Source organism: Trichinella spiralis (genome assembly GCF_000181795.1).
Source record: "Trichinella spiralis strain ISS 195 chromosome Unknown Scfld610, whole genome shotgun sequence".
In the NCBI taxonomy this organism is placed as follows: domain Eukaryota; kingdom Metazoa; phylum Nematoda; class Enoplea; order Trichinellida; family Trichinellidae; genus Trichinella; species Trichinella spiralis.
Genome location: NW_003527549.1, coordinates 539630 through 550891, shown reverse-complemented (window position 1 = coordinate 550891; position 11262 = coordinate 539630). Strand labels below are relative to the sequence as shown.

Sequence of the window (11262 nt, the reverse complement as noted above, 5' to 3'; positions counted from 1 at the left end):
AAATCTTCAGTGATTGCATTTATCATATTGACTGTTGAAATACAGAAGACAGTTGTCCACAAAGTGGAATTATTGTAACAAATTTATGATTTCTTTCTTGATAATAACAAAATATTTAATCATTGAATAAATTTATAAATGAAAATATTTTTCTAATTCAATACCAATAATTATGCAGTCTAAATTGAAATTGCTGCATTGTAGATTGAAAGCTTATTGCGAGCTCTTTCATTATTCATTTTATTTTAGCTGAATTCAAAGTTTCAGCGGTTTTTAAAGAGAATTTTCTTTGATTTCCTCTCTTGGGACTTTGTTTCAGGGCATCAGAGATCGAATTCAAAGCAATAAGTCAGTAGGCGTGTTTGCAAATTGCCTGCAGATGAAAATTAATCCAAATTCTCACTCCAATATATATATATATAACTTGCTGCTATCATATCACTGCTTATGCTTTTTCAGATATTTCATCTATATATTGGCTATCGATATTAAGACGTTACAGAAGCTGAAAATGGGAAGTTTAAGGAAATAATTTGTTTCAAATGGAAAGAACATTTCATTCAGTTAATTTAATGACTTCAACATCCGTAAACATTGCCGCAAACGTTTCAATGTTTCAGTATAGTACCTAAGAGCTATTAGTCGTGCAGCGGTCTGCAACTGCACCAAACACTTTAATATTTCGATATTTTTCCGTTTCAAAAATAATTAAAAGTACTTTGAAAAAGTCCTGCTGGTTGGTCTAGCTTGAATTGAGACTTCTTAGAATTTCCGGAATGTTAAGCAGATATGGGTAAACTTTGCGTTGAAGAAATGTTTTATTCAATGGAATGATGAAATGATCAAAACAGAGTGACACAAATATGTATGCAAAGAATCGATCCTGTCCATGAAAGCTGAACTGATTTCTGATAGCAGCATTATGATAAAAAAACAACAACAACAAAGAATATAATGGAAAATTTGCCCGCTCGACCAGAAGAAGCTGATGACAGCAGTCAACTGAACATTAGTTCCATTAGAATACCTTTGCAAAATCAACAGACCATGGTTAGACATGAAGTCAGTGATCGATGCATTTATGGAGCTTCATTTATATCACATTATTATATTATAATATATATGCAAACAGCTGACTTTTATAGGAGCATCATCATAAATTTGATGCTAATAATTAAATTGACGTTTGTTTCAAATTTGTCTTTAAGTGATGGAATTATAAAGTAGTAAAACTGACAAATATATTTTCATAACTTTTAAATTTCATACATTTATTAGAATAAAACAACCGAAAGTAACTGAGAAAAAAATATGCTAAAAGCCATAGTTGTGATTACTATTTAGCAAAGAATATATTTAAAGTTGAAAAAATGACAAAGTAGTCTCCAAGTTTTAAGAAAACACGAACTTACCAAAGCAAATGATATACTGAGCACCTGTTAAAACAACAAAACTACTAGGAGACCAGTCGTTGATTGCAGCGCTGTTAATTGTATAATTTAATTTATTGCAAAAATTTATTTTAATTATGCAAATTGATAACTAACTTTAAAAAGATCAAAAAATGTAAAGCAGTAATGAAATTGCAATCATTTATAGTTTGATAAACTTTTTTCAGTCAGTATAAGAAAAACAATATTCTTTCTGATTAGTTGTCAATATTTTTTTATTTTCCAATTTGTTACCGTGAAAGTTGTTTCTTTGTTTCATACAACTGCTTTTTACTGATCGATTAATTAATGGATTGCATTTATGGCGTGTCCAAATATATTCTTTTTCTTTCTTCTAGTTTACTATTGTACATGTACATGTATGTAATGCAGTTTTGTAATTAAATCTGTTCGCTAGCACAAAACAATAAACAAATCGATTACAAAGCTTATTAATTATTATTATTATGCAATGCAAAGAAAATGCAATATTAGTCATTCAACACTGCAAAATGTTTGTCTTCTCCTGTGGTTCATTCGATGCATTTTCACGTATTACTTGATTGTTCACTCACTTATATGGAAGCAATCTATCAATATGCAATTTGCGAGCTATCAGTCATATTATTTCTCAACTCAATTGATTATTTTTCAAGTCAGTGTTTCCTTAAAAGATGACTGTGCAATCCACGTAAAACAATAAAATTCAACCAATTACTTTAATATCGAATATGAAAAACTCTTCAGGCGTAGTTAACGTCACGGATAGAACAAATAAGAAATAACGCCTATTTTTCTGTAATACTGTATGTCGAATGTCAGCCTAATCGTGATAATTTGGTGCTTTGAAAAATTTGCAAAAAAACTGTCAGATTTAAATTGCATAATTTCATTATATTTCATGATGAAAGCAATTTATTATAAAATGGATGAAAAGATAAAAGTACTCGAGAATGTTTTTCTGCAAATTTAGTAAAATTCACCTCCAATTCAATGTTAATTTAATGAAACTTGCTTTTCTTCAAATAATTTTATGTCTACTGTTTACTTATGCATATGTTGCAGGTAATATTATTTTGAAAATCATCGTAAGTTGTTGGTGTGTGAATGAATATTGTGAATATGGTGACGGAAATGGACCTGCGAGGTGAAAAGAATTCCACTTTTCTGCTTTCAGATAGTGATTAAAAATTTTCAGACGAACGTAAGCCTTATTGCAACGCGAAGTGCACAATTTTGGAATCCGAGTTGAACTACCAAGAACCATTTGGCTTGTTTGCCGAATGGTTCAAGCATGCGCAAGAGCGTATGAAAGATAGCTCATACGAAGTCAACGCGATGGCTTTGTCTACAGTTTCTTGGTAAGCTGTTGGCTGACAAATGGCTAAACTTGCAAAAAATTAATTTCAAATGTTTTTTTAATGAAATATTTTAAATTAAGACAATTGGTTCAAATTTTACCAAATTTGTAATTTCCATGCAAGCCTGTTGTGAAATGTTGTACGTTGAAAAAAGTTCTCCTGAGGGTTTTACATTGATTACTTTTTAGAAATTGTCGAATTTAAATAAATTGAGTTGTTGTTCATTTCGTCACAATTTTGATTTTTTTATATTGGTGAAAATTGTAGCGATGGAAAGCCGAGCAGTAGAATGGTTCTTCTCAAGGCATTCAGTAAAGATGGGTTTCAGTTTTATTCAGATTATGAAAGTCGTAAAGGCAGGGAATTGGTAAACAATTTGCATAAAATTTGTTTCGAATCGAAAGTATAATTTTGAAAATTCGCACTACTGCAGGCAAACAACGCTTCCGCTTGTTTGCTGTTTTACTGGCCAGACGTGAATCGATGCATCTCGGTAGAAGGTACTGTAAAGAAAACATCTGCCGCCGATTCGGACGCTTATTGGAAAGTTCGCCCAGTCGAAAGTGCACTATCCGCCTACGTCAGTCATCAGAGTATGGTAATTCCTAGCCGCCAGGTAACTAACTGTTTGTTTGTTTATGTAATATTTTTTTTGAAATTTTTAATTGACATATTTTTGACAGTTTTTAGAAAATAAAATTGTCGAAGTGAAGAAAAAATTTGTGGAACAAAATCGTCCTGTTCCAAGACCGTCGAGTTGGGGCGGCTATGTGCTTGTTCCTGATTGTTTTGAATTTTGGCAAGGACAAAGTAATCGACTTCACGATCGATTGAGATTCCGAAAAGAGAAAGCCGGTGAAATGATCGATCCATCCGTCACGCATCGAGGCGAAGATGATTGGATTTTTGAACGCTTAGCTCCTTGATAAATCCATAAATAATAATTTTAATTTTTTGTTTATTTCTTCACTTTGTTTGTTTTTTTGGGACATTCATTGTGACAGTTCATCTTTTCCGTTCAACTAATCAAGTTAAACATGTAATATATATAATAATAATATCTTGCCCATTTTTCGACATCGACATTTTTCACTTTCTGAGAACATTTTTATGTTTTTTTAAATGTTTTGCTTTCTTTTCCTTGTCTGTTTGGTTTATATATTTTTCTGTTTGTCTTGTTCAGGAATTTGGCTTCAATTAATTAAAATTATACATCGGTAAAATTCATTGAACAAAAAATAATTGGTGTTAGCAGAATTTTGAAATTCAGTTTTCCTAATACAAAAATTTTATTAAATCAAATCAACAAACAGTCAAGTTGCAACGCGAATTTTATTGAAAATCCGTTTAATTGCTCGTTAATTCTTCTTCAATTCAACAGCATTTATTATTATTGCAAGCACAGTAGAACTTATTTCAATTGATTGAAAGATGTTGTGGTAATTGTTGAATTTTAACAAGTGATGATTTAAAAGAATGATCGAAATAATAAATTGATATTTTTAATTTTTATTTATTATTCTTTGCTTGATAATTTTCGACCAATGTTTCTGTCAAAGAAAGACCACTTGTCAAAATTGCACAATTTGCCAATACTTTTTTTAACCAACTTCGATCGTGAAGGTAAAACTGAATCACATTTTTCCTGCAAGCTGTTTACAATTGTACTAAACTAGCAATGTATGGTAAACATTTTTTTAACTTTAAATATTTGCATAATTTGTGTTGGTCAGATTTCAAAATTTGCAAACACTGCATTTTCTTTTCTATTTGTTCAATAATATTCAGTTGAAATAAACTTCTCAACGAGCATGCTCATATTAGCATTGCAGACAGAAAAGCAATCAAATTGTCAAAAAGAAAGTAATTCTATTAAATCAATAATAGACAAATTTTGCATAAAAGAAATTTCATTCACAATTGAAATATAAAATAGAAATTAATCCAGTAATATCAGCGAATTCAAAGAAGATATTTTACAAGACGAATGATACAATTCAGTGTTAGCGACAAAACGCTGTCGCTTGTGAGCTAGGGGACTGTAAATTTTATACGACACCAGGTCAAATCAATAATGATCACCTAACCGGAATCCGACCCACGTTCGTTTCTGAACATGACATAAAGCAGGACAATTTGATAGAAACAAGCTTTATTCAACAAAGATAAAAGCTTAGGAACAAATGCAAACGTGCAATAATAAACCACTTGTAGTGGGTACAGTAATAATTGATAATCTTATGTGATACTATAACATTATTTTATGATTGTACCTTGAATCTTGGCTGCGTTCTGTCTAATAAAACTCGGCTTTTGAGTGAATTATTACAATTTATTAGACAGCTCGTTATCATGAATAAGACACCCTCTTTGAACAAACTTGCTATCTATCCCACTGCCCCAGACGCAGAAAAGGAATGGAAGTTCTAGCTACTTCAATTCCAAGATTCTGTTCAACTGACCGTGGAACCTGGAATCGACCTCGTGAAAATCTTACGTCTCTACCTAACCGGATCTACTTTTGAATACGTGAAAGACTGCAAGACTTATGACGATACGATAGCGAAACTGAACGAAGTTTATGTTAAACCAAAAAACGTGATTTTTGCCAGATATGAATTTATCTCCAGGAAGCAACGAGACGGTGAATCGCTGGAAGAGTTTCTACATGCACTCCAACGACTGAGTAAAAACTGTGAGTATAAAAATGTTACCGCTGAACAATATCGCGAAGAGATTATTCGAGACGCTTTCATAAACAATATGAGCTCTATCGAAATCCGCACGCGACTTTTGGAACATAGCGTGATAAGTCTACAAGAAGGCCATGACATTAAACTCTGCCAAAGAAAATGCGGAGCTATATACCAAGTCCAACCTGATTATTAACTTAGTGAGCGCTGCAGACCCTGGGATTTGAAATAACTAATACGTCAGCTGCGATTAAACAAGAATACTACTTTTGTGAGAAACGGCGACATCCGCGTGCTAATTGCCCTGCGAGAAACACCACGTGTAATAACTGTGGGAAAGTAGGTCATTTCGCGAATGTATGCAGAAGCGCCTCCAAACGAACCGCTTCCGTTTCGGTTACATCGTTAATCAGCTCTTCCTCTTCGTCAACGGCTACTGAATTGAAAAATGCCATAGTAGAAGCTAAAATCAACGGGGCCAACATTACAGCTCTGATCGACACTGGCAGCTCTCTCAGCTTTATCGATGAGTGATTATGTAAAACCTTGGAGATGAAACTACTGCCGGCTGATGGAAAGGTTCTTAGCCTCGACATCACAGGCTATGCCATAGCAAACATTGAATTACATGGCTTTCATTATTCCAATTCCAAACTGCACATTTTACTGAATGCCTATGTAGGAAAAGGTTCAATAATGACAATCAAGTAAGGCTTCCTGTAGAGTTCTTGCCGCAATTTACGAAATTCAGTTGAGCAAGAACAACCGTTAAGTGATTGTCTTTCGTAGAGCTTCAATAAGACCGATTCCTATCACAACCTCTTCTTTCGTTTCCTGGATTACTCGAGTAATATATAAATATTTACTCACACGTAATAGAAACAGAATAGCACGAGGTTTCAAAAGTCAAACTAAGAAAAGCTACGGAAATATACACAGAATAACAGATACGAACAGGTCACAACACAGCAGGTCTCAACACAGCAGATCACACTGACACCCACGCACCATTTGTTCAATACAGTAAGTCTAAAAGCTGATCGGTTATGTCTATCGTTTCATCGTTTACAGCCTGTATTGACGTCATTATCGGACAAGATATACTACAACTATACTCTAACCTGACTGTCTCTTTTGGCGGACCAAAAGCTCCCTAAACCATCTGCGGTCTAACGTTAACCAAAATCCCAGCCCTTTCCCTATTCGCGAATCTCTCTACCAAGTGCAAACCGGTGGCGGTGAAATCAAGAAGATATTCTGTTGCGGAAGCAAAGTTCATCAACGACGAAGTAAGACGATTCTTAGCAGAGAATATCATTGAAGAAAGCTGCTCTCCATGGAGAGCGCAGGCCCTCGTAGTGACTAGTGATAATCACAAGAAGCGCATGATTATCGACTATTCTCAAACTATTAACCGCTTTACACTACTTCATGCGTACCCTCTACCTAAAATCAACGATATGGTACAAGCTATATCGAAATACCATTTCTTCAGTACCGTCGATCTAAAGAGGGCGTATTACCAAATTCCCATCAACGCTAGAGACAAACCATATACGGCCTTTGAAGCTGGCGGAAGACTTTACCAGTTCAAACGTATTCCATTTGGAGTTATGAACGGTGCTGCATGTTTCCAAAGAGTTATGGATAACATCCTTCGAGTAGAAAAATTAAAAGATAGTTTTGTCTACGTTGATAACGTTACAATCTGTGGCATGAATGAAGAAGATCACGACAAAAACCTGAATAGATATAGAGAACTCGCTGAGAAATACAATCAGACGCTTATAAGGACAAATGTGAGTTCACAGAGACCCAGATAAAACTACTCGGATACATCATCGAACAGGGAACATTAAAACCTGACCCAGAGAGATTCAAACCACTTCAACAGTTTCCCCTTCCAAGCATTTCACTTCAACAGCATCACTTCGAAGAGTGCTTGGGATGTTCGCTGCTTATTCCCAATGGATACCTAGATTCTCAGAGAAAATACACGCTTTGGCTAGATGCACAAAGTTTCCCTTGCCTCAGCCAGCTGTGGATGCTTTTAAAGCGCTGAAAAAGGACATAGTGAACTCTGTAGTGACTGCCATCGATGATGAACTCCCATTCACGGTAGAGACAGACGCCTCTGATCACGCCATAGCCGCGACCCTCAGTCTGCTTGGAAAGCCCGTATCATTCTTTTCTAGAATGTTATCTAATGAGCTCCTTGCAAAGAAGGTGAAAAGGGAAAAAAACCGGACGCGAACGACCCTACATCAGAAAATTCAGAAAGCGAAGAGGACACATTGACAAGAAATGAACGTCAGAAAACACCACCACGACGCTCCACAAGAATAAGACGAGCACCACAGCGCCTGCAGGACTACGTCCAATACTAGATGAGGAGTGAATGCAGTGGGTACACTAAACCCAGTTGCCTTACCTGATAATCTTACGTGATACTATAACATTATCTTATGATTGTACCTCATATATTGGCTACGTTCTGTCTAATAAAACTCGGCTTTTGAGTTAATTATTACACCACTACACAATATATGAAGACAAACACGAAACAGAACATAAATTACTGGTACGACCACTCAGATCAGGTACACTTTTCACCACCTTGGTCACTTTCTCAACCTACAGTACGTCACCGTCTTGAGGATGATCAGGTACTAATGTCTTTGTTGCCTTTGTTCACAACATTGTTTTTTTTTCAAAATACAATTTTATTAAATAAAATGCCTGCTTTTTTCATAATTTTTCTTTAATTAAGGACAATTAAGTTCAAATAAAACTGAATGAAATGTAGTAGACGCGGGCCGACCTGACAACTGTATTTGGGCAGACGACGAAGTGGAAGAACAATAAAGCTACCGTAAACAGATGGATATTTGAAGATGAAAAAAGATTACGGCATCACAGTGGTTGGTAGCGAGCGATTGTGGTTGTTGGTTCTGGAATTTTACGGTGGTGGATTGGTGGCGGTCCTTGTTCGGATTTGTTAATAAATATCATGCACTTTGTAGCGCCCTGACAAAGCCAGCCAGACTTTGTCATCGATGTTAAATTTATAATCAGTGGTTCCTCTGTCGTACCATTTTTTCTGACGTCGCGACTCTGTTTTAAGCTTTTCCCTTATTTCTTTGCAACTGTCCGCTAAATCGTTTCTCAACTTCCATATGTATTCTGCTCGTGTTTGCGGAGGTATTTCTGGCAGTCCGTACATGACGTCTATCGGTAGAGCGGCTTCTCGTCCGAACAGGATTCTGCAAGGCGTGGCCTTCGTCGACTCGTGGATGCTTGTTCGGTATGCCAAGAGTGTCATTGGGAGTACCAGGTCCCAGTTCCTTCTGTCTGTTGTTGCTCTTGCGCTGAGCATGGCTAACAGTGTTCGGTGGAACCTCTCGACTAGCCCATTGGACTGTGGATGATAAGGTGTTGTTCTTGTTTTGTGGATGTCAAATGTCTCACACAGTTCCTTAATCAGGGCTGCCTCAAAGTTTCGTCCTTGATCACTGTGCAGTGATTCTGGGGCACCGTAACGACATATGAACTCGTTAACTAATGTTCGTGCGACTGTGTTGGCGGTCATGTCCGGAATGGGATATGCTTCTGGCCATTTTGAAAAATAGTCTTGGACCGTCAAAATGTACCTGTTTCCTCGTTCTGTCCACTGGAATGGTCCTATGATGTCGACACCAATTCGACTCATCGGATACGGTGCTGTGTGCGGTTGCAATTGCCCTTGATGACGCTTGCTTCCGTTTTTCCGCTGACTGCATTCCTGGCATTTCCTACACCAGTCAGCTACGTCTTCGCTTAGGTCTGGCCAATGAAATCTCTGACGTACTTTCCAGAGAGTTTTCTTTTTTCCTAAATGGCCACCTTCAGGGCCACTAGGTAGACCGTGCAGGATTTCTTGTCGTAGTATTTGTGGTACCACGAATTGATATCCTGCCCTGTGATCAACGTGTGTTGCCAATCGTCTGCGAAAAAGTATGCCGTCTTTTATAATCATCTGGTCTTTCTGTGACAGCAGACTTTGCAGGGTCCTGCTACTGTCAGGCGGGCACCTGGTTGGAACTATCTTACTTGCCACCCATTTGCGCATTTGTGCGATGTCTTGATCTTTCTCTTGCGCTATCTCCAATTGGGTTGGTGTCCATACCGGCCATATTAGACTGGGTTCCCACTTATGACGTTTTCTCATTATGCTGCTGACAGCCGCGCAAGGTGTGGAGGTGTTTTGGCCACATTGCTCACATGCCTCCCTGGAAAGCGCGTCAGCGTTCTGATGTTTTCTGCCGGGACGATGAATAAACTTCAAAGTCGAATTCCGCCAGTTGCTCCAACCATCGTGCAACTTGGCCCTCTGGTTCTTTGAAGTTTCTCAGCCATGTCAAACTACCATGATCTGTTCTTACTGTGAATCGTCTGCCGTATAGAAAACATCGGAATTGCTTTAGTGCCCACACCAAAGCCAACATTTCTCTTCTGGTCGCACAGTATTTTCTTTCTGTTTTGCTCAGCGTGCGACTAGCGAATGCTACTACGCGTTCCTGCCCCGCTATGATCTGTGACAGTACAGCTCCTAACCCATCACCACTGGCGTCCGTGTCGACCACAAATAGGATTTTGAAATTGGGATGTGCTAGCACTGGTTGTTTTGTCAGCTGAGTTTTCAGGAACGCAAATGCCTTTTCACACTGGTCTGTCCAATTCCACTGTTTTCCTTTTTCTGACAGCCGATGGAGTGGCTCTGCCAACTGGGCAAATCCTTTGACGAATCGTCGGTAGTACGATGCCAAACCAAGAAACTGCTGCAGTTCTTTGGCGCATCTCGGGGTAGGCCACTGTTCGACTGCTTTGATCTTTTCAGGGTCTGGCTGTACGTTCATCGCGTGATACTATGTGACCTAAGTATTTCACTTTTTCTTGGAAAAGTTGACACTTGGTTGGCTTTATTTTCAAGCCGGCTCCTTGCAACCGTGAAAACACTTCGTCTAATTTTTCCAGGTGTTCTGTTGCATCTTTACTGAACACGATTATATCATCCAAGTACACCATGCAAGTCGTCCAGTGTAACCCGCAGAGTACAGTTTCCATTAACCGTTGGAATGTGGCTGGCGCATTGCAGAGGCCAAATGGCATTACCCGGAATTGATATAGCCCAAATGGGGTAGTGAACGCCGTCTTTTCCTTGTCTTCGTCCGCCACTTCAACTTGCCAGTATCCACTGGCCAAATCTAAGGTTGAGAACCAAGTCGCTCCGCTGAGCGTTTCCAAGGTCTCCTCGATCTTTGGTAGCGGCTGGGCGTCGTTTTTTGTGTGGTGGTTTAACTTCCGATAATCCATCTGTTACGGACGTAACAGCCAGGTTACGGTTGTGGGAACCTGCGAATCAGTAAAGAGTACGGTAGGCCCAGTAGTGACGTCAGTTGTTGTTGTGTAATTCGGTGTGTTGCGATCGGTGACCTTGAAAAGGGTTGCTTATAGTGTAGTTGTCAGTGTGTTGTGTGATATTGCGTGAATTCCAGTTGTATTGTCCTGGCTTGTTAGTTAGTTGTTTTAATAAACTGTGTCAACACTTGGTTTGGTTTTGATTGACCGTTATTGCGACGGTAATTAGTGTGACTCGAGGGCGAAACTGTGATTTCGCTATAACATTTTGGTCCTCCGAGCCGGATAATCGTGAACTTTGGTATCACGAGCAAGATTGTTGAAGCAAGCGACCTACGGATTGTGAATACCACGGCGTCTGCTGCGAAGGTCAGATCCAAG

The 11262-nt window shown here is 38.0% G+C and overlaps 4 protein-coding genes across 4 annotated transcripts; 3 read left to right on the top strand and 1 right to left on the bottom strand.

Annotated features, from left to right (window-relative positions):
- Nucleotides 1-2552: 2552 nt before the first annotated feature.
- Nucleotides 2553-3717, top strand: Tsp_09967 (pyridoxamine 5'-phosphate oxidase). The gene is made up of 6 exons (XM_003370708.1): nucleotides 2553-2577; nucleotides 2629-2783; nucleotides 2872-2930; nucleotides 3059-3158; nucleotides 3225-3407; nucleotides 3475-3717. Exons 1-6 carry the CDS (start codon nucleotides 2553-2555, stop codon nucleotides 3715-3717), a joined length of 765 nt encoding a protein of 254 aa, XP_003370756.1.
- Nucleotides 3718-5208: 1491 nt separating this feature from the next.
- On the top strand, nucleotides 5209-6018 carry Tsp_09966 (zinc knuckle protein). The gene is made up of 3 exons (XM_003370707.1): nucleotides 5209-5288; nucleotides 5422-5662; nucleotides 5698-6018. Exons 1-3 carry the CDS (start codon nucleotides 5209-5211, stop codon nucleotides 6016-6018), a joined length of 642 nt encoding a protein of 213 aa, XP_003370755.1.
- A 162-nt stretch (nucleotides 6019-6180) lies between these two features.
- On the top strand, nucleotides 6181-7546 carry Tsp_09965 (retrovirus-related Pol polyprotein from transposon gypsy). The gene is made up of 4 exons (XM_003370706.1): nucleotides 6181-6191; nucleotides 6676-6773; nucleotides 6808-7283; nucleotides 7304-7546. The coding sequence occupies exons 1-4, from the start codon at nucleotides 6181-6183 to the stop codon at nucleotides 7544-7546; spliced, it is 828 nt and encodes a 275-aa protein (XP_003370754.1).
- A 936-nt stretch (nucleotides 7547-8482) lies between these two features.
- Tsp_09964 (retrovirus-related Pol polyprotein from transposon 412) lies at nucleotides 8483-10836 on the bottom strand. The gene is made up of 3 exons (XM_003370705.1): nucleotides 10411-10836; nucleotides 9835-10367; nucleotides 8483-9752 (listed from the first exon to the last, which is right to left on the bottom strand). Exons 1-3 carry the CDS (start codon nucleotides 10834-10836, stop codon nucleotides 8483-8485), a joined length of 2229 nt encoding a protein of 742 aa, XP_003370753.1.
- Nucleotides 10837-11262: the final 426 nt, after the last annotated feature.

What these genes read in the sequence shown, in the direction of transcription:
- Tsp_09965 (XM_003370706.1), top strand. An exon ending in CAAAGTTCATCAACGACGAA is followed by an intron (nt 6,774 to 6,807) that starts GTAAGACGATTC and finishes ATATCATTGAAG; the next exon opens with AAAGCTGCTCTCCATGGAGA.
- Tsp_09967 (XM_003370708.1), top strand. Translation starts at nt 2,553, where the DNA reads ATGGTGACGGAAATGGACCTGCGAG. An exon ending in ACGCGATGGCTTTGTCTACA is followed by an intron (nt 2,784 to 2,871) that starts GTTTCTTGGTAA and finishes TTTTAAATTAAG; the next exon opens with ACAATTGGTTCAAATTTTAC. An exon ending in TGGTAATTCCTAGCCGCCAG is followed by an intron (nt 3,408 to 3,474) that starts GTAACTAACTGT and finishes TATTTTTGACAG; the next exon opens with TTTTTAGAAAATAAAATTGT.
- Tsp_09966 (XM_003370707.1), top strand. Translation starts at nt 5,209, where the DNA reads ATGGAAGTTCTAGCTACTTCAATTCCAAGATTCTGTTCAACTGACCGT. An exon ending in CGACCTCGTGAAAATCTTAC is followed by an intron (nt 5,289 to 5,421) that starts GTCTCTACCTAA and finishes ATTTATCTCCAG; the next exon opens with GAAGCAACGAGACGGTGAAT. An exon ending in AATGCGGAGCTATATACCAA is followed by an intron (nt 5,663 to 5,697) that starts GTCCAACCTGAT and finishes TGAGCGCTGCAG; the next exon opens with ACCCTGGGATTTGAAATAAC.
- Tsp_09964 (XM_003370705.1), bottom strand. Translation starts at nt 10,836, where the DNA reads ATGGATTATCGGAAGTTAAACCACCACACAAAAAACGACGCCCAGCCG. An exon ending in GTCAACTTTTCCAAGAAAAA is followed by an intron (nt 10,368 to 10,410) that starts GTGAAATACTTA and finishes ATGAACGTACAG; the next exon opens with CCAGACCCTGAAAAGATCAA. An exon ending in GAGGGCCAAGTTGCACGATG is followed by an intron (nt 9,753 to 9,834) that starts GTTGGAGCAACT and finishes CGCGCTTTCCAG; the next exon opens with GGAGGCATGTGAGCAATGTG.